Source organism: Cnephaeus nilssonii (genome assembly GCF_951640355.1).
Source record: "Cnephaeus nilssonii genome assembly, chromosome: 11".
In the NCBI taxonomy this organism is placed as follows: Eukaryota; Metazoa; Chordata; class Mammalia; order Chiroptera; family Vespertilionidae; genus Cnephaeus; species Cnephaeus nilssonii.
The window spans coordinates 1,494,659-1,515,921 of record NC_137082.1 but is presented as its reverse complement, the minus strand read 5'-3'; the positions used below and the strand labels follow the sequence as shown (position 1 = coordinate 1,515,921).

The following is a 21,263-nucleotide window of genomic DNA, read 5'->3' as shown; positions in this document are numbered from 1 at the left end:
CACGGTCACCCCTTTTTCTGCACACCCGCCCCCCCCCCCAATCCCCGTAAATGTGCGCACTAAAAAAGAAAACATGGCAGACCGGGGACGAGGCTAACCCCAAAGTCAGGAGATCGGGCCTCGGAGGGATCACAAGCGGTCTGAGTCGGATTCGTCAAGCTCTGGCGCTCTCAGGCACCCTCGAGACCTCCCACGGGCCTGTGAGAAGGGTTTCCGTGGCGCCATGTTGGCCAGTCTTCCCACTTCCCACCTTCCTCGGGCTCCTCCGGACCGTTCCACCTGGCGTCTCGCTGGTGGAGTCGGCCTGGGAGGGATTTCCTCAGAGCCCGGCTCCCTTCCTGCTCCGCTCGCAGCCTTAGCCAATCAGGTTGGAGTAGATGAACAGAAACAGGACAAACAATGCCCTTATTGGACAGCGCTCGTGGGGGCGGGACGAAAGCGGAGCACGCGTCAAAGCGGAAGTGGGCCGTCGCATCGTTGATTACGTAATGCCACGGCGGCTGTAGTGGTTCCGCTGGCTGGTGTGTGCGCGGCGAGCGAGTCCCAGTGCGGCCCGCTCGGCTCCTACGTCCGAGACCCCCGCCGCGACTCCAGCTGTGGCTGGGCCGCCGTCTGATCATGGACTCTGCTGGCCAAGGTAGCTGTGGGCCCGGCGCCTCCGCCGCTGACGGGCCCGACCGGCCCACGCTCCGCCCCTCCCCAGGTCGGGTCTCGGGCTCGGTGCTCTCCTTCTCCTCCGCCCTCCCCGCGGCCCCTCTCGGCTCCCGGGCGCCCGACCGCGATGCTCTCCCGATCTCCCGATGGCCGTGGCGTGTGCATTCCACTCCCAGCTTGGACCGCCGCGAGGACGGGTTCCCAGGCACCTTCCCCTGGTCCCCCGAGTTTCGGGCATCCTCCTTCCAGGCAGCTCTCATTGTAACCCCGCCCGACGCCAGCCGGGTCGGCCGCCCGTGGTCCCTGAGCAGGGCCCTCTGAGCCACTCCACCTAGAACTGAGCCGAGGGGGTGTGCGCGGCTCCCGGGGAGGGGAGGGGAAACGGTCCTCGCATTCGGCGCAGCGCCCCTGGGGTGACCACGCTCTCGGAGCCCAGCCTACCTAGAGGTTGTATGGGGGAGGGAGGTGCAGTGAGTCAGGGGCACACCCAGTTTACCTGACCTGATTCCAGACAGACACCCCCAGATCAGTTTGAGATGGCCGCTGGAGGTGGCAAGGTCTCGGGAGATTCAATCTTGAGAAGGCGATAACCAGTTAGTTTATCTCCCATTACGATTCTCTAGCCAGGGGATGCTAAATTTCTGTTTACATAACTACACCGGGTAATTGCAGGGTGCTCTTCTACTGGTTGACCTTCTCAGCATACTAATTAGACATAATTTCCGGATTCTGATGTTATTCTGTAGGTTTTCCTACTTATGACGTCTATTTATAAAATAGTTGAGCGTCAGAAGTTAAGCATCACAAGCACTGGGTTCTGATCATGAGAATGACAGACATTCACTGAGCACCTACTCTGTGCCAAACACCGTAATAAGCCTGCTTCTCAAATGATCTTTTTCCATTTTCAGAGTAACCCTTTGAGATTGGTGCTTGTATTGCTCCCATCTGCAGAGGGTTTTACAGGCTTAGAGAGCTTGGGCTCGCCTAGGGTGAAGGACCCCCCTGTGGCTCCAGCCCCAAGCTTATTCTCTGTGCTGGCATGTTCGGTGAGTGCCCAGTTTCTACCTCGGGGTGGAGGGTTGACTTCCATGGGATCAAATTTTAACTTTATTGCCAGAAGCTATCCACGGGCCTTCATTTTTTTTTTTTTAATAGAAGAGAAACATTTTAGAGATTTTAAGGCATTTACTGAATTTGAGTAGCTTCAATATAGTGGATACAATGATGAAGTAAAATTATGTAGGTTGATACCAGTTAAAATTCAGAATCTGTTGATTTAAAAGTGGAATGCTTTGTTTTGTAAATATCTATTGAGTACCAAGGAGGAGCCCAGCTGGAGCTGTGTGGGTGGGGCATGTTAAGGGAACAGGACAGCTGGCTAAGTGGAGCATCTTTGATTTTAAGTGCCTTCCATCTAATTTTAGCAGACTCTGGCATTTCTACAGTAGACAAACACTTTTACTTCTCTCTAAACTTCATGCTTTTTTTTAAAAAAAATTTTTTTTTAATATATTTTATTGATTTTTTACAGAGAGGAAGGGAGAGGGATAGAAAGCTAGAAACATCGATGAGAGAGAAACATCGATCAGCTGCCTCCTGCACACCCCCTACTGGGGATGTGCCCGCAACCAAGGCACATGCCCTTGACCGGAATCGAACCCGGGACCCTTCAGTCCGCAGGCCGACGCTCTATCCACTGAGCCAAACCGGTTTTGGCATAAACTTCATGCTTTTTAAATATATATGTGTTTTTATTGATTTTGAGAGAGAAGGGAAGGGATATAGAGATAGAAACATCAATGGGAGAGGAACATCATCCATCAGCTGCCTCCTGCACACCCCCTACTGGAGATGGAGCCTGCAACCCAGGCATGTGCCCTGACAGGGAATTGACCTTCTGGTTCATATGTCGACTCTCAGCTGCTGAGCCATGCAAGCCAGGCAATTTCATTTAGTTTTATTTTCTTATTCTTGTGTGTGTGTTTTTAAAATGTATTTTTAAAAATACATTTTTATTGATTTCAGAGAGGAAGGGAGAGGGAGAGAAAGAGAGAAACATCAATGATGAGAGAAAATTACTGATCGGCTGCCTCCTGCACGCCCTTTACTGGGGATGGAGCCTACAACCTGGGCATGTGCTCTTGACAGGAATTGAACCCGGGACCTTCAGTTTTCAGGCCGACACTATCCACTAAGCCAAACTGGCTAGGGCTAAAATATTTTTATTGATTTCAAAGAGGAGGGGAGAGAGAGGTAGAAACCTCAATAATGAGAGAGAATCATCAATCGGCTGCCTCCTACACACCCCACATGGGATCAAGCCTGCAGCTCAGGCATGTGCCCAGACCTGGAATTGAACGGTGACCTCCTAGTTCATAGGTTGACTCTCAACCACTGAGTCATGCTGGTCGGGCTGTTTACTTTTAAAGGTGTGAGACACCAGACAAAGGCTGTTTCTTCAGAGAGAAGATGTCTCAGTGCTGATGGTGTAAAGTACTAAATGACAATCGTGTGGTCAGAGGAGGAAAGAACTAAAGTAGACCTCATTTTCCTTGTGTGAGATCTTGTAAACTTCCAGTGCAGACAGGAAGATGCGCTTAGTAAGAGAAAGTAGTGGCTGCAGCAAAGTGAACCTGATCGGGGGGTAGCGGAGGAGTGTGGAGGCATGCACGGGTCCTTGCTGAGGGGTGAGGTCCAGCGTGGACGGAAGGGCATTTCCGTGCTGCCGGCTCCCTGCAGGGCTGACAGCTGACCTGTGCTCCTTGTGTGTATTGTAGCCTGGGCTCGGGCAGGCCAGGTGCTTGGAAAGTGGTGCTTGTGTTCACAGCCCTTTTATGTTCTTTTCCTCTGGAAATGACAGCTGTTAGATTGGGCTGCTTTGTAGCAAAGCGTTCCTGTCTTAGAAGGTAGTGTTCTCGCAGGGGAAGCAGAGGAAGGGGGCGGCTGCCCTCAGTCAGCTGGACCAAACCACGTTCAAAGCCTTTCAGAGAAGAGGCAGTGTTAGTGCCCACCCCTCCCCTGCCGCCTGTCCTTTCACCCTTTCTTTCTCCTCCATCCCAGGGACTTCTCCATAACTTCTTACTTGGCACTTTCTGGCCTCGTTTTGTCTCTGGCAGATATCAACCTGAATTCTCCTAACAAAGGTCTCTTGTCCGACTCCATGACGGATGTCCCTGTTGACACGGCAGTGGCTGCCCAGACTCCTGCTGTCGAGGGTCTGACGGAAGCTGAGGAGGAAGAGTTGAGGGCCGAGCTCATGAAGGTTCTGTGTCTTGGCTGGCTGTCCTGGGGTACCATGAGTCGAGGCTCTCTCAGGCTAATGAGGGCAGAGTGCTGGCTGTGCCCTGGGGAAACGAGGTCATCCCGAGGCCCCACAGGAACTGCTCTTTGCAGCCCTGGCTGTGTATGTACCCAGCCCCTCGTGGGTGCACACGGGAGCTGCTGTAGCACACCACCCACTGGGAGCTTCTCTGTTGGAGTTAACACCTGACATTTTCAAGACCCCACAATCTTATTGTCCCTGGATCTTAATTTCTCTTTCAAAAACACCTTTTTGTAAAAAATACTTAATGTGATCTTTTTAAAGTGAGAGTCCTTAAAGAGAAAATAGGAGTTAAGAACAAAAGCCTTTAAGTTTAATTTTTATTCATACCAACTAACAAGAGTTTCTTTTCACTGTGTGATGAAGAGTCTGATAGCGACTCAGTTGATATTCCAGAGTCTGGGAAATGGTCTTGTTAATATCTGACTGTATATGTCACAGGCCTCTGCTATGTCTCCAGAGACAAGCCCCATCTTAATACATCCCCGCCCAGTCCTAGGGCTGAACAGAGCTAGTTGTGCAGACCAGTCTCAGCCCCAGCCCCAGGACCAGGTTTCAGATCACAGGAAAGCATGTGGCTGTTTCTGAATTGAACAGCGATTAAGAGAGAAGCAGTAAGAAGTCCAAGGACATGGATGCTTTGTATTTTACTTCAAATATGTTGGCATTGAGTCCAAAGCCACCAGGTCTTTTTCAGAGTTGGATTGCAGAGTGGAGTCACTCTTATGTCACTTAAAACTTTCACCTTGCATGTTCCCAGGACAACGTGACCATGTGCCCAGAGCCTGTCAGCCATTACACCAGGAGTGGAGTCCTCTGGTCACTGGTTGTAACTGATTGAGTGACTGGTAATAGTTTGGCCTTAGATGATACTGTGTTTTTAAATTATTTCTTGTTTCAACTATTTTCTAAAGCAGAATATAGGGATATTCAGGGCTCTACGCTGTTTTTAGTGCCTTAATCCAAACAAGCACTTTTTTTATTTTTAAAAATATATATTTTATTGATTTTTTACAAAGAGGAAGGGAGAGGGATAGAGAGTTAGAAACATCGATGAGAGAGAAACATTAATCAGCTGCCTGCTGTACACCCCCTACCATGGATGTGCCCGCAACCAAGGTACATGCCCTTGACTGGAATAGAACCTGGGACCCTTGAGTCCACAGACTGACGCTCTATCCACTGAGCCAAACCAGTGAGGGCAAACACACAAGCACTTTTTAAAGAAAGGGGCTGTTCACATAGGAGCTGGAAATGCTGAGAACTCTAGTAAGGTTCTAATGGATGTTTCCTTCTCGTGTCACTTTTTCTTTCTTTTTTAGAAAATACTTTCATTGAATTTTTAGAGAGAGAGGATGGGAGAGGAAGAGACAGAAACAATGTGAGAGCACAACATTGATCAGCTGCCTCCTGCACGACCCCCACTGGGGATCAAGCCCACAATCTGGGCATGTGCCCTGACGGAATTGAACCAGCAACCTCTCAGTGGATGGGACGATGCCCAACCGAGCCACACTGGCCAGGGCTTTTTTTTTTTCTTTTTTTCTTTTTTAAAGACTTGAGGAGGTTCAGGGTTCTCTCTGTTACTCAACTCAAATGACCTTGAACACAAAAGCGGACTTACTTTTGGCTGTGGAACTGGCTTTTGCCAAGGCCTGGAGCTCACCTCAGGAGCACAGATAGTGTGATGGGGCTGGCTCATGTCACCTGGGTTTCTGGCCATCTGTCTGCTCTGCTTCCTTCCTGCTGCGGAAGGAACTCCCCCGCCCCCGTGCAAATGGGGCTGGCTGCCAGATGTTCCCGCCTCTGCCCTCAAGGCCCAGAGGAAAGAGGGCCTCCCTCCTCCGCCCTGTGCCCAGCCCAGGGCAGAGCTCCGGAAGGCCTTGCTCCGTCTCCCCCTGGTCGGCATGGTCATCGGTAGCCCCAACAGAGCCACTTGGCTTGGGGTGAGACAGTTGTGCAGAAGAAGTGGTATTGGTACCCGACAAAAACGTGTCTGCTGTCGACGCTGTTTCGGAGATGTGCTAGGTTTCTGTAAGTGGACAGTTCTTAGGTGACTGAGGAACCTCGCATCGCATTGTATAAGGATGTCAATCGCTTCCTGTGATTGTGGAGCTAATCATGTCAACTTGGTGCTTGCGCAGGTAGAAGAGGAAATCGTCACCCTGCGCCAGGTCCTGGCGGCCAAGGAGAGGCGCTGCGGAGAGCTGAGGAGGAAGCTGGGCCCCTCTGCTTCGGAGGGCCTGAGGCAGAGCCTGTCCAGGAGCTGGCGCGACGTGCAGGTCTCGAGCGCGTAGGTGCCTGCTCTGGGCAGGGCGCCCTGGTGGTTGGAGAGCGAAGCCCAGCGTGGTGCCTCTGTCCTGTTGATGGGGTGTTAGTTCTTGGGGACTAGGTGCCTCCCAGGAACGGGGACCAAATGTGCCTGTTTGGAAGCAGCCAGCCAGGGGCCTTGCGACCTTGACCTAGCAACTGTACTCCCATTTCCTCAGCTCAGTCAGATGTTTTGTAAAAGGTGGATGGACACACAGCTAGTTGTCCAAGTGGAAATAGACAAGAATATGTTTCGCATCCAAATTTGAGAGAACACGAATGAGGTCCTTGATGGGACTGACTTTGCTGTGGTCCAGTGGACACGAGTCCTATGACAGGTGTGGTCACAGCCCGAGGCCGCTGCACAGATGTGGCTCGGCTCTGACCTCGGGCAGGGCAGCTCTGTGGCTCCTCTGAAGGAGTGTCTCCCGCTGTCCGAGAGGCCTGTCCCCACGGAGAGGCAGTCACTCTTCTTAATCTCACCTGGAGAACCCGTGTCTGCCTTAGGAAGTCATAGGTTCTGGACCTCAGAGGGTGACTGCCACAGTGTGTGGGGGCCACAGGCTGCCCTTCCTGCCCTCCGCAGTGCTCCCCAAGAGCCATCTTACAGTGAATGACCCAGGCGCTCCCTCGGCCTGATGGGAAAGCACTGGTCTGCTCTACTGTCGCCTCCCCTGGCACCACCGGGGCGGCATAGCGGGTGCTAAGCCGCAGCCACGGCCCTGTCCTCTGCTCGCGGACTGTCTGCTCCTGCCAGTCAGAGCTCCCTTGGCCCTGGAATTTCACTTGCAGTTTGAAACCAGAGTTGAAAGTTTTTCTAAACAATTCACCACAGACTTTCTGTTTTTAGCTATGTGAAAACTTCTGAGAAACTTGGAGAGTGGAATGAGAGAATGACCCAGTCGGACCTGTGAGTGCCTTTGCCATCAGCACCTCCCTCCCCTCCTCCCAACACACCTTTCAGGGGCAAGCAAGCTGTGTACACTGGGCACACACCTAGTGGGGTTTCCGGCTCTTTTCCTATCGTTTTTCCCTCTTAAACACGAATGAAACGACCCTTCACTCACGTGGCCACCAGACCACACAGAACACTCCTCTTTGCCTGGCACCATCCATTAAAGAAGGGCCTTAGCCGGTTTGGCTCAGTGGATAGAGCGTCGGCCTGCGGACTGAAGGGTCCCAAGTTCGGTTCTGGTCAAGGGCACATGCCCGGGTTGTGAGCTCGATCCCCATTGGGGGGCGTGCAGGAGGCAGCCAGTCGGTTATTCTCTGTGATCATTGATGTTTCCACCTCTCTCTCCCTCTTCCTCTCCGACATCAATAAAAACACATTAAAAAAAGAGCCTCGGGCTGGCCGGCAGCCTCTTCCTCAGAGACTCAGCTTTCAAAGTGGGTGCATGGCTGGACAGCATCTGCCTCAGTGTAGATGGGGGGTGCATGGTTGGACAGCATCTGCCTCAGTGTAGATGGGGGGTGCATGGCTGGACAGCATCCGCCTCAGTGTAGATGGGGGGTGCATGGCTGGACAGCATCCGCCTCAGTGTAGATGGGGGGTGCATGGCTGGACAGCATCCGCCTCAGTGTAGATGGGGGGTGCATGGCTGGACAGCATCCGCCTCAGTGTAGATGGGGGATGCATGGCTGGACAGCATCCGCCTCAGTGTAGATGGGGGGTGCATGGTTGGACAGCATCTGCCTCAGTGTAGATGGGGGGTGCATGGCTGGACAGCATCCGCCTCAGTGTAGATGGGGGGTGCATGGTTGGACAGCATCCGCCTCAGTGTAGATGGGGGGTGCATGGCTGGACAGCATCCGCCTCAGTGTAGATGGGGGGTGCATGGTTGGACAGCATCCGCCTCAGTGTAGATGGGGGATGCAGGGCTGGACAGCATCCGCCTCAGTGTAGATGGGGGGTGCAGGGCTGGACAGCATCCGCCTCAGTGTAGATGGGGGGTGCAGGGCGGGACAGCATCCGCCTCAGTGTAGATGGGGGGTGCAGGGCGGGACAGCATCCGCCTCAGTGTAGATGGGGCTTTTTTTGTCCTGTTCCTGCCCCTGCAGACCTAGCTCCAGCTGCCGGGGCCTGTGGAGCTTCACTAGTTCGCAGGGGTTCTTCAAGTCAGGGTTGGTGTAGGCCGTGCCTGTGGGTTCCTGAAGGAGTCCCCGGGGCTGAGGCACCAAGCTTTCGGTCACACAGCAGTAGCAGTGCAGAACACGGTAGAGCTCTGGTTGAGAATCGCGGTGATGTTCTATCGGAGACCCTTCAGTGGGACACTAGAACTTCATCAGATCATAATTCTTCCAACCTCGTGGGGCAGTGTGTCAGAACGGTCACTGTCTGGTGTTTTTCTGTCTTGTTCAGAAGGAAGTGCTGTCATGGTTGCCAGCAGAAAGCCCGTCCGTGTTGGGCTGGAAGAAAACAGTTGCTACCAGCTTCTGGAGGTGCCTGAGACCCCATATGGAGCCTCTGCAGCCTGGTGTGCCCAGGGGCCGTGACTGTTCCTGTTTTCTGCTGTTTGTGCAGTTTGATAGACAGCTGGTTGTGGCGGTGGGTGTTGTGGCTGCAGGGCAGTATTCGGCGATACTGATGGGTCCGCTCAGTGGTTGTCACCAGACCACTTGCAGTGCAGACTTCATCAGGAAATAGCCTTTGGAGACTTGGGTGCTGCTCTGTAAAACCAGCCAACGCACCGTTTCCAGTAGCTACAGCTCACTCCCGGGAGCGGAGCCCACGGCTCTGGGTGTGGACATGTGTGGCCAGCAGCATGGCCTTTCCGTGCATTTCACCAGGCATGGCCGTTCTCCCGAAGTTTCGCACTAGTTCTGTTGGGAAAGTGGTCAGATGCTTCAGGCTGAAGGCCTTTCTCAACAGTTCACCACAGACTCTGTTTTTAGCGATGTGAAAACTTCCGCAGTGACCGCCCAGGGGGAAGGCCACAGGCCTGGGTGCTTGGCTGGAGCCCCCAGGGTGTCACTGCAAGATAGCTGGCCCAGTGTCCGAGGGGCAAACGCAATGGGGTGAGCCCGTCTCCTCAACTGTGGGTCTGCAAGTCCCTGCTCATGGGACCGGGCTGGAAGGAAGCAGTTTAGGTGCTACTGATCTTCTGTCAGCCAACTCCCCCCATTTTTCCCCCCTTTTTAAACATTTTTATTGATTTCAGAGAGGAAGGGAGAGGGAGAGATAGAAACATCAGTGATAAGAGAGAATGATTAATTGGCTGCCTCCTGCACCCATGTGCCCTGACTGGGAATCGAACCCTGACCTCCTGGTTCATGGGTCAACACTCAACCACTGAGCCATGCCTGCTAGGCTCTTTAAAAATATTTTTTTATTGATTTCAGAGAGGAAGAGAGGGAGAGAAACATCATTGATGAGAGAATCATTGATTGGTTGCCTTCTGCATGCCCCTCACTGGGGATCGAGCCTGCAACCCAGGCATGTGCCCTGACCAGGAATCAAGCTGTGACCTCCTGGTTCATAGGTCGACTCCCAACCCGAGTCGAGCTGGCTGGGCCATTGGCTTCCTTTTATAGGTAGATCTTAACTGAAGCCGTACTGAGAGGGCACCACGTGAATTCTGCAGTCCCAAGTTAACACAGTATTGTCACTATATTGAGTTTTTCGGTTGCAGACAAAGCACAGCTAAAGACTATCAGTCTAAGGGTGGGGAGGTCTTGCCTGTCGAGAAGCCCCTGTTCCAGGCCCACCAACCAGGGCTTCCACGGAGCTCTGGGGACCTTCCGTTCTCCCCACAGTGGCTTTGTTCTCGGCTCCTTTTTCGTGTGAGGGGGCTCCCAGCAACAAGGTGGCCCACTGTGGGTCTCATGGATTCTTGCTGTGGCCAGGAGCGGGGGTCTCTGGCTGGCCAGACCTGAATTACCTGCCCATCCTTGTTGGGGGTGGGGTAGCCTCCAAGGGAAGGTGCCCAGAGGAGGCTGGTATTTTTCAGGACTCTACACTTTTCCTAAAAGGTGGAAGTGATTCCCAAAGTGGCGATACCAGGCTGCATAGACGAGCGTGCAAGCATAGTGGGGGCTGACTTACCTGGATACAGACTCTGGCTCTGCCCTTAGGCCTGTCCCATTGGTCTCTGACGGGGTGGTGCCCTTGGAGTTGCCCACAGGATGCCCTCCTCATCACCAAAGACTCGCGCAGGCCCACGCTTTTCTCTTGGGCTTCACTTTCCCAGCTTGGCCTCATGAGCACAAATAGAGGTTCTGTAAGGCTCTCGATTTTTTTACCTGAGGCCCGGTGCACGAATTTGTGCGCAGGTGGAGTCCCTCCGTGTGGCCTGCAGAGATCAAGTCCCAGCCTCACAGCCCTGCAGCCCCGCCTTGGCCTGGCGCCGCCCCCTCACCTGCTCCACCATCCCGTTGTGGTGCTGCTCTCACCGGTGCCCATCGGGGCTGGCAGCGCCTCCACTGCTGTCCGCTGCACCACGTCACTGACGCCCACCATGTTCCATGCCGCCCCCTGCTGGTCAGCATATGTCATAGCGAGTGGTCAAATGACTGCCCAAGGGGACAATTTGCATATTAGGCTTTTATTATATAGGATTTCTGATTTTTTAAAATATTTTTATTGATTTCAGAGAGGAAGGGAGAGGATGACAGAGATTGAAACATCAGTGATGAGAGAGAATCATTGATCGGCTGCCTCCTGCACGCCCCACACTAGGGATCAAGTCCGCAACCTGGGCCTGTGCCCTTGACTGGAATTGAACCCAGGACCCTTCAGTCCACATGCCAATGCTCTATCCATTGTGCCACACCAGCCAGGCCAGGCTCCTCTTTAAATCCTCTGCTTCAGACTGTTTGCTGCAGCACAGCCCAGGTGCTGACACTGTCCTCCGCACTCGCTGTGTGGGAAAGGCTGGGCTGGGGATGTCTGCTGGGTTTGTAAAGAGGTGGTGTGTCCTTTGTCCCCTTGCACCTGGGGTTTTCTGAGTGTCCGTGGTTCCGGTGCGGAAGTCTGTTTCTTGCAGATAATCTTAACTCCTTCGAAATGAAAGCACTTCCTTAGGTGAGCCTTGGGTTGGGGTGCTCAGGCAGGCACTGCGAGTTGTGCCCCAAAGAAGCTCTCAAGCCATTCCTCCACCGGCTGTGCTGGGGGCTGCTGCCCGCCTGCCCTACGTGCTGCTTCGCCTGGGTTGCCAGTCTTTGTGGGCGCTGAGGCGGGTCTTGGTGCGGGCAGCAGCTCCAGGCAAAGATGCTGCCAGGTTCGAGGGTGGTGGCTGCCCCTTGTGTTTGGTTGGTAACTGTGCCTCTTCCTCCAGCTACAAGAGGACTCAGGAGACTCTCTCTCAGGCGGGACAGAGGACTTCAGCTGCCCTGTCCACCATGGGCTCTGCCATCAGCAGGAAGCTCGGGGACATGAGGTAAGAGACCCCCCTCTCTAACCCCTCCATCCTGAGGCCTGGACTAGTCAGCTGAGGTTTTCAGGATTTGAGATCTCTTAGAGGTTCTGTGGGTAGCCTGCTGAGCCCAGGGCTCAGGTGCACATACCTCAGCAGCCCCTCAGCAACCACAGGTGTGGCCACGCCAGCCCCCAACCAGTCAGTTCATGACCTTCATTTGCAGCGTGTGTCTGCTCCCATTGGCTGCCTCTTGGCTTTTTTGTATTGCTCGGGAGTGTGGGCACTGTGCCTTTGGCTAACTTCTGATGCTTGGGATCGGGTGAAGGCTCGTGCTTCTCTGAAGTTCCGTGGAGAGAGAATGACTGCAGCCTAGAGGTCAGCATCTGGGTGGGCGCTCCCCAGGACATGTCCAGGACAAGCTCGGTGTCTCCTCAGAGTGTGGCCACAGGCCAGGGCCCCAACAGAATGTTCTCTTGAGGCTGACCAGACCCTCATAGCCACCAAAGGTGCTTCTTGCATAGGACCTGGGGGCCAGGGAGGGAGTGCAGAGTGGCTCAGGCACTTGGTGACTGCTGGCTGTGCCCTCTGCCACCTCATCTCTGGGCCGAGGAGCAGAGGCCAGGTGTGCATTCTGGCTCAGCTGCCCCTGCCGTGCCCTTGGCAAGGCCTCTCTCTAGGAGTTACTAGGACAAGATACGCATCACTGAGTAATGGTGGGAAGTGCTCTTGGTCTGACCCCACACTTGAGACCAGGCCCCTCACTTCTCCATTTCAGGGAATGCCTCCCTGTAACCCCATCCCATCCTGAGAGAATCACTGGGTGTTGTTGCCCGTGGGTTTGGCGGTCCACCAAGCTCTGACCCCTCACCTCTACCCTGCTTGGGTTAGGCATTTCCCTGGCTCACAGGCCTGGCAGTTGCCAGTTAGCAAGAGGTGAGGCAGATGCTAATAACCCCGGGACCACCCCGCCCAGCAGAGGACGGCTTATGCCAGAGCCCTGCTCACTTTTTTGTTAGTCCTCACCCGAGGATGTTTTTTCCCCCATTAGTTTTTAGAGAGAGCGGAAGGGAGGGAGAGAGAGAGAGAGAGAAACGTTGATGTGAAAGAGACACATTGATTGGTTGCCTCCCACACACATCCCAACTGCAGGGCCGGGGATTGAACCTGCAACCCAGGAATCAAACCCGCAACCCTTGGGCATCAGGCTGACATTCTATCCACTGAGCCACACAGCCAAGGCCCTGCTCACCTTCTATTTTTGTTTGTTTGATATAATGTTCCTTCCCCAACTTTATTTTGAAAAATTTCCAACTTCTGGAGAAGCTCAATAACTGTAGGCAGTCTGTGTGTTCCTCCTGTGCCTGAGGACTGCGCCTTCCCACACTGGGGTTCTGGCTGCTTCCGGTAGTGGGGGTCCCTGTGGATGCCCTGTAATGCACGCCTTGGCCACCGTGGCTGTGATTTGGGCCCAGGAGGACTCCCCCCCCCCCCCCCCCCCCCCCGCTTTGGCTCTGCGCTGTCAGCAAGGAGGGTCTGTGGTGATTGCTCCCACAGGCTGCACACTGAGCTGCTAGTACTTGACTGGGTATGTTCCTGTAAGGAGACCCGTTTGAAATTAGATGGGATGCCGGCACTGCTGCATTCTGGGATGCCTGCTTTGGCCACCTGAGCCGTGCTCTGGTAAGCCCGGTGATGGAATTTTCATGCCCCTGGTGGCTTGGCCGCACCCCCAGGGCCTGCCGAGGGGCTGGCCCTCCCAGGGCCCTGTAATGAGCAGCGGGCCAGGTCTGCCCAAGAGCGGGTGTGGTCGCGGCATTGGGGGAGCAGTAGGCATCTGCCGCATGCCTGCGCCTCTGCTGGCTGTGCTCCTCCTCTCCCCTCCCCCGTGAGTGTGTTCATGGCGTCCTGGGGGACATCCGTGGGGGTGGGCAGGGCGGCTTCCCTGGGCAGTTGTGCACACTCTGCTGCTCTGGGAGCACTGCTCCGAGAACTGGGATTGGCCACTGCCTGGGGGCATGGCCAGCAGGGAGCAGGCTTCTGGTCTCAGTGACACAGGGATGGCTCTGCACATGGCTGACCGCACCGTACCTGCCACCTGTGCAGTTTGAACATGCGCTGTGTGCGCCTGGGCCAGCGGGGGTGGGGGGAGAGCAGGTTGAGTTTAAGATGCCTAGAGGGATTGACCTGTTTGCTGGTGTGTCTCACCCTGGAGACTTCTGTATTCCTGTGGTGCTGTGCGTGCTGACCCCTCGGGGGTTTTGATGTGTCCCCGTTGTCTCACTATGTGGTCTCAGGTGGCTGAGGCTGAGGCCCATTAACTTCTCCAGCTTAGAGTTTGAGGTTGCAAGTTCACCACTTCTTGAATGAAAGGTTTAGAGAGGTTTGCACCATGAGTTTGGGGCTAGGTGATCCCTCCTGGGCCATTGCATTGAGATGTTCGGGGCCAGGTCCCTCAGGAAGCTGCCCCGTGCTGGAGTCCACAGTGCACCTGTCCAGGAGCAGCCCTGGTCTGGCCGGGCCTGAGATGCCTTTTGCATCTGGGGTGTGAGGTGTGGGGTGGGAAAGGGGACTGCATTTAGGTCAGGGATCGGGTCTCTACCTTCTCTGACACTAGCTCTCCACCCACAGAGAGGAGCAGGCCCTGCTGCCCACCGAGTGGTAGGAACACATCAGGCTGTGACTGCACATATCTTGCTTCCGAAACGACTTCCATGTTGGGGCCGCCTCCAGAGTGGAGGAGGCGGCCATGTCCTTTCTGTGCCCCATCTGTGGACACATGCTCATTTCTGGGATGGCTTCCGTTATCCATGGCGATGGACCCAGAGTGCAAAGGACTCAGCCCGAGGGTGCCCAAGTCCTGTTGCAGTGCGTGCTGGTTTGTGCGTGTGCAGCTTGTCAACCGGGCATGGCTGGCTCGGCTCCAGGTGGCAGAACCCAGCGGGAGGATCTCACACCTTTGCACTGCTCCACTCTCTGGGCTTTTTCCTTCCAGCCTCTAAAGGGTACAGGCACGTGGGTCCCTTGTACGTGATCGTATTCCGGAAGGCAAGAGCCATGGGGCTGGGCAGTTTGCAGCTGTGTGCGTGAGGGAGCAGCAGCCTCCTGGAGTTGGGGCTCGGGGGACTGGAGGTGGAGGCAGGGCGCATGTGCTGTCCTGCCAGGCGGTGTCCAGACCAGAGGGTGGCTCTAGAGCTGAGTGCAGGGGCTGAGCGGGCATTGGCCTCCCTTCCTAACATTCGTTTCTTCTCTCTTCCTGCTGCCATGTCAGGGCGCGTCCTTTCTCACAGTCCTTTAGGTAAGACTGGCGCTGGACACGCCTGTGCACAGCTTCTCTGCTTCAGGGCAGGTGGGCTCTGCCAGCCTGTGGGAGGCTGTGCTGGACAAAGGTGGCGAGGAGCCGGGAACTGCCCCGCGCGGCCCCTGTCCAGCACAGTGAGGCCAGCACTGCCTCGGAGCACCGATGGCTTCTCGAGCTGTGGTCCCTGAGGGCTCATCACTGGCCATGTGGTCGGTGCAGGGACGCCTCCCCAGCAAAGACGTGCTCCTGCCTGGGCACTCTTGCTGGCCTCCTCCAACCAACCACAGAGTGTGTCCATCTAAGTCCTTCGTGCGTCGGCGTGGTCCCTCCCCCAGCTTAGTCCCCAAAAGAGCCATGTTCACTAGGAGGGTCGTACTGACCTTGGGCTGCCGTGCTTTCTGCATCTTGTTTCCCTTGTGTGTTTGCTTTTCAATATGTCTTTATTGATGTCAGAGAGAGGAAGGGAGAGAGAAACATCAATGATGAGAGAACCATCCATCAGCTCCTCCTGCATGCCCCCTACTGGGGATCGAGCTCGCAACCTGGGCCTGGGCCCTGACTGGGTGGGAATTGAACCACGGGCCTCTTGGTTCATGGGTGGATGCTCAACCACAGAGCCACGCCGTCTGGGCGAGTTTCCCTCGTTTATGACTCGAGGGCTCTCTCTGCGCCAGCGCAGCACGAAGCCCAGTCAGTGTTGTCGGCATCTCTCGGTGCCTCCAGCACTCGGAAGTTAGTCACACTCTTCTGCACCCCAAGTTCAGAACTCTCTGTGACTTTACGTGCTTTTCGCTCGAAGCACTTGGACTTGGTTGTTTCTCTTTTTCTGAAGTCTTTTAACTTGCTGTGAAGTCCAGTAAGGACATCTGACGCCCGTTTGTCCCAAAGCTTGTCTAATGCCCCAGTCTGAGGTCTCCACCAGCAGCGTCGCCCCTCAGGGGTGACTTTGGAGCGGGGAGAGGAGCTGTGGGTCGAGTTTTCCTCCTGGTGAGGGGCCTTACCAGCTTTGTGCTTGTTCCAGTTGTGCGGGGGGCGGGGCCTGCCACCCTGCTGCACAGGTGGGTTTCTCCGTGGTCTGGGCTGAGGAGCCCTGAGTGCTGATCTGTCCTCACCCTAACTCTTGCTTCCTTCTCTGCTTTTGCCATGCTTCCAAGCAGCAGCTACTCCATCCGCCACTCAATGAGTATGCCAGCCATGAGGTAATGTGTGCTCGCACTCGGAGCTCCCAGAGTCGGGGGGGGGGGGCGAAGTGGGGGGAGCAGGTGGCTTCCCGTGCCTCTAAACGGATTAGGGTTGGAAAGACCCCTCCGAGGCCAAAGAACTAGTGGGGTGTGCCAGCGGGGCCCCGTGTGGAGTTTTCCAGGACTGCCTGCGGGGCTGGGCTAGGGAAGGGCAGAGGCTCCCACACCTGCCTGGCATCCCAGAGGCTGCAGGTGTCTCCAAGTCGTCATCGTCTTCTTTTTTTTTTCCCCAGAGAGGAAAGAAGAGAGATAGAAACATAAATAATGAGAGAGAATCATGGATCAGCTGCCTCCTGGCACGCTCCCTACTGGAGGTCAAGCCCGCAACCTGGGCATGTGCCCTTGACCGGAATCAAGCCAGGGACCCTTCAGTGCGCAGGCCAGCACGCTATCCACTGAGCCAAACCAGCTAGGGCTCTCCAATTCTTTTATGGAGACGTTTTATCTGCTTTGTGGCCAGTTTTCTCCTGCTCGCTCTGCGGTGCAGCCGTGGCTCTCAGCGGATCCCCATCCTTGTTACAAGACTAGCAGCTGCCACACCACAGAGCTGGCTGGGAGTCCTTGATGGGCGGGTGGTCTGCAGAGCCCAGGGCTCTGAGCAGTGAGGGGAGCTGGGTCGGACCAGGCCAGCTTGCTCCTCCAGCCTCCTTACCACCCTCTTGTCCCAGAATGCCTCGGCTTTTTTCTGGTTTCGTTCTAAGAGAGATGAGTGTGAACACACACACAGCTTTTCCTAACCCCAGCACAGGTGCATTTACCAGTAGGGTGGAGCAGAGACGAGCCCTGTGTTCACCCGCTGCCCAGGGGTCTGCAGCTCACCCACGTCAAGTCTGGGTCTCACCGGCTGGTGGCATTCAGGTCTCTGTCCCTGTGGCTGGTGAGCATGGCTGACCCGGTTCTGACCTGGTGCCACCTCTGGAGTGACCTTGGCTGGGTTCTCTGCAGGGGTGCCCCTCCCCTTCTGTCAAGTCATGTCTTTGCAGTGAAACCTCAGGATGTACTCAAGGGTCTTTCTGGAGGACAACCCTAATCCTGAGGCCCTTCAAGTTCAGGATGCGACACAGCTGTGGGCTCCTCACACTGACTCTGCTCCCTCTCTCTTTGAAGGAATTCTGCCACCTTCAAGTCACTTGAAGACCGAGTTGGGACCATCAAGGTAACTACCTGGAGCATTTGCTTCTCTTGATGGGGTGTGACTTGTCAGGTAGACTGAGTGAATCGTTGCAGACCCCCAGGCAGGTAGGGAGCTAACCCTGAGGCCCCGTTCCTTCCATCCTTTCCCAGAACTAACACTGCGGTGTCCCCGCCAGGATGTGACATGGCCCACCAGAGCAGAGAGCAGGCCCTTCCCGCGGGCCCTTCCCGGTGCCTGCTCTCCGCCTGCCCTGCCCGCATCCCCTGGTCTCGGCTCCGTTTCTGTCACTTTGTGATCCCAGAAAGTCATAAGTGGGGCCGTCGGTGCGCTGCTTTTGGGATGGGTTCCGGTCACGCTGCAGCATTCCCTGGAGATGCATCCAGCCTATTGCCGTGTCAGGGGTGTGTTCTCTTGTGCTAATCAGTGTTCATGGTTTGTGAACTTGTGTAGAGAATTGAACACCATGAGTTCCAGGGGCTGCCTGGCACTGTGGGCTCTGTCTCAGGTTTTTCCTTCTGGTTTTTTCCCGTCTGTAGTCTAAGGTGGTGGGTGGCAAAGAGAATGACAGTGACAGCTTTCCCTCCCCGACTGGGAGTGGCGACAAGCCCCTGCCCAATCACGTGCCCTTCTAAGCTGAAGCAGCTTCGCCGGCCACGGAGCAAGTGCAGGCATGCCCTCATCGCCACGACAGCCACTGCGCAAGGGAGCAACAGCAGCTGCAGGAGGACATGGAGCGCTTTGAGGACAGTCATGCCGTCACACGTGGACGTGGCCCCTGCACGCGCATGACTTAGAGAACAGTCTTGTGTACAGATGCTTCACACTAAAGTCGTAGATGCAACAATCACTGTGCCATCCTTCCCGGGACCAGGAAGTGGACGGGGCGGGGGGACAGAGCCATGTTCCTTTTGGCAATCTTGTTCATCAGAATGCTGAAACAATGGGAAGAGACAGGTGTAAAGTGAGTGGTATTTCTAAACTCCTCCTTCCTGTGCCACGGAAGGGAGCGTCTTCCAGAAGCCCCATCTGACCTGCAGTTTTTATTTCAAAATGCTAACCAAGAAAACTGTCCATTTCCTGAGATCCTCCAAAAAGAAACTATCGGCTGCCTCATTCTCACACTAATGATCTAGCTTTAGCAAAAGCAAATTCTTTATTTTTTAAAAGCAGTGGATTTTTCAAAATTTAAAATTAAGCAAAACAGCTTTAGCCTCATCATTACAAGATTATTTGTTTGGACTCGAGCTAAAATACAAGCCTTATATCACCTAATGCTTGTTTGTTTATAATGTTTTTATTTATACGAGTGAGTTCTTAGTGGTTCTGACACCACAGAATTCTGCATCTACCTGAGGGCCGCGCGCCTGCGCCAGTGGTGCGCTTCATCTCACTAATGCACTCCCAGTGTACGGAACTCGCTCTTCTCTCCTCAGCAGCCCTGGCCAGTGGGCTCCTGGGCCTTGGGGGTGGCGATGGGAGAAAGAAAAGCCAGCACCTGACAGTGCTGCCGCGCTGCCCTCGTGGGCCAGGCCTGACCAGGCGCAGCTGGCACGGCACTCAGTGGCTCCAGCTGTGTTTGCTGTTCACATGCCCAGGACACTGGAGAAGTGCATGGACCCTGCAGGGCCGGGCAGGGCGGGGGGTGGGGTCAGCTGGACCTCTGCTGTTGCCTTTTCTCAGGAGCTACAAAGATCTCTTTCCCATTTTGAAGCTGCCACACCCCAGCAGCCTCACCCAGGGCCCCAGGTGTCGGTGTGTCTGGAGGGGCAGCTTGTGCCTTCCTGGTTCTGAGCGGGCCCAGGCCTGGCCTGCCTGCATGTGATGGGTGTACCCCCTGGGGAGAAGCCAGCAGCTCAGTGACCACTTGGGTAGACTGCTCTGAGACCAGAGTGTCTGCTGGTCACCTCAGACACCCTGGGACTGTGGTCCACCTAGTGTTCTTTCTTCAGAGTCAGAATCTCAGACTCCTGGTAGGAGGCAGGAGGCAGGGCTACAACTGATGTGTCTTTCCATAAAGTAAATAATGGGTAATTTGCCAATAAAGCATTCCTTCGGGGGAAAATGAACTTCAACTTGTGTGATATGTCTTACTTCATACAGAAAGGTGATGAAAGCGTGGCACAGGAACTAACAGGCATTCCTGTTGTCATGGGCCTGCACCCTTGGGGAGGCAGGGAGGAAGTAGGTGATCTCAGTTACAAATTGCAAACCTTCCATGCTATGAAGAAAACTGAGCACCTGAGAACATAAAGGATAAACCTGTGGGTTCTTTGGGGAAGGGGCGTGGGGGCTGAGGGGGGACTAGCCACGTTACAGATTGGGTCAGGGCTGAGCTGCAGGAGTTGAACAAGCAGCCAGGATTCGCTCCATGGAAGGAGGTGGCCTGGGAGGAGTGCTGCTTGGAGTCCCCAAGTGTGTAGCTGCAGTTATCAAAACTGGTGCTGAGCAAGGCAGGTGTAAGGGGGTTCACTGAGGGAAGAATGGGCTGTTGACCTATCCTCGCAACCCCACTCTAGAGCTGGAACCACATGTAGATAATGACAGGTACATGACAAAGTTCAAAAAGAAGAAGAGGAGTGAGCAAAGAGGAGCTGAGGGCACAGCAATGTCCGATTGGCAAACAGCTGCAAGGCAGACCTGCCTCTAATGGGGACTCAAGTGATTTGGAATGATGACAAGGCATGCTTAGAAACCTGCCTGTTCCCTTGCCCACCCCCCACCCAGCCTCTGTGACTATTATTGTTCGTCCCATGTCCAGTGTTTCTTCATGTAAAAATGTATTCTCATTCACTTCCCCTTCTTGCTCCAAAGATGCCACACAGTGTCCTCACTGCTATGCCCTGAGTGCCAGCTGCACCCACCTCTAAGGCCCTTGTGTGAGAGCTTCCATTCCTTGCTGCCCGCTGCTTCTCATGTGCCCATTCCTGATGTCTTGGGTGTTCACAGTAGGAAACTCCTTTACTGGAAACATTAGACTTTTGGGGTCAGAAAACCAGGCTTGCCCCAGATGTAACAGCAGGAAAAGTTGGTGACTTCCAATTATCTAATAATCCCCAGCATGACAGTCCATTACAACAGCTGGTGCCGAGGGCAGAGAGCACATGGCTGCCAGCAGTCAGCATTCACCCTCATTTATGTTGGAAGTGGGTTTCACGTAGTCTTTGTTAAGCATTTTAATGGCCTGGGGCCCTGGCTGGTGTGGTTCAGTGGTTAGAGTGTTGGCCTGTGCACCCAAGGATCACGGGTTTAATTCCCAGTCAAGGGCACAGGCTCAATCCCTGCCCTGGTTGGGGTGGTGCAGGAGGCAACCAATCGATGTGTCTCACATCAATGTTTCTCTCCCACCCTCCCTTCTAACAACTTTAAAATCAGTGGAAAAATATCCTTGGGTGAGGATTAACAAAAATAAGCAAAAGAAAAAACGGGGGGGAAATGGCCTGGGCGTTAAAAGTCTGCTTTTGTAGGGTACAAGGGTGAATTCCACGTGGACCCCGTCCTAAAGCTGCACTTCCATTTGTGGGGGAAGACGGCGTTTCCCTAAATAACTGGGGGGTGTGTGTGATGAGCTTTGAGAGTTCAGAGGCAGAAGTGGTGAGGTGGGTGGAGCAAAGGGCACCACTGGGGCTGGCCTTAAAGGGTAGCAAAACCTGGAGTGAGACAAATGGGGTCAGACTTGCCCAATTAAAGGGCATGTGAAGCACAGGGCCTGACTGTAGCTTCTGTCCACATTTGACAGGCATCCTTCCTGAACAGGTTGACTTATTTGTTTAGAGAAAATGCTTTAAAAATTTTTTTTTAATTGATTTTAGAACCCGGCCAGCGTGGCTCAGTGGTTGAGTGTCGACCTATGATCCAGGAGGTCACAGTTCAATTCCTGGTCAGGGCACATGCCCCCAATGCGGCCTCGATCCCCAGTGTGGGGCATGCAGGAGGCAGCCAATCA

General features: G+C 54.5%; 1 protein-coding gene across 2 annotated transcripts; it reads left to right on the top strand.

Annotated features, from left to right (window-relative positions):
- Positions 1–496: 496 nt before the first annotated feature.
- Positions 497–19,392, top strand: TPD52L2 (TPD52 like 2). 2 transcript variants are annotated; one of them, XM_079784299.1, is made up of 7 exons: positions 497–637; positions 3,774–3,919; positions 6,124–6,272; positions 7,140–7,199; positions 11,566–11,667; positions 17,293–17,341; positions 17,857–19,392. In XM_079784299.1, exons 1-7 carry the CDS (start codon positions 619–621, stop codon positions 17,950–17,952), a joined length of 621 nt encoding a protein of 206 aa, XP_079640425.1. In that variant the 5' UTR covers positions 497–618; the 3' UTR covers positions 17,953–19,392. The 2 variants fall into 2 exon arrangements, with proteins under 2 accessions (XP_079640425.1, XP_079640424.1); XM_079784298.1 differs by having other exon boundaries at positions 497–703.
- Positions 19,393–21,263: the final 1,871 nt, after the last annotated feature.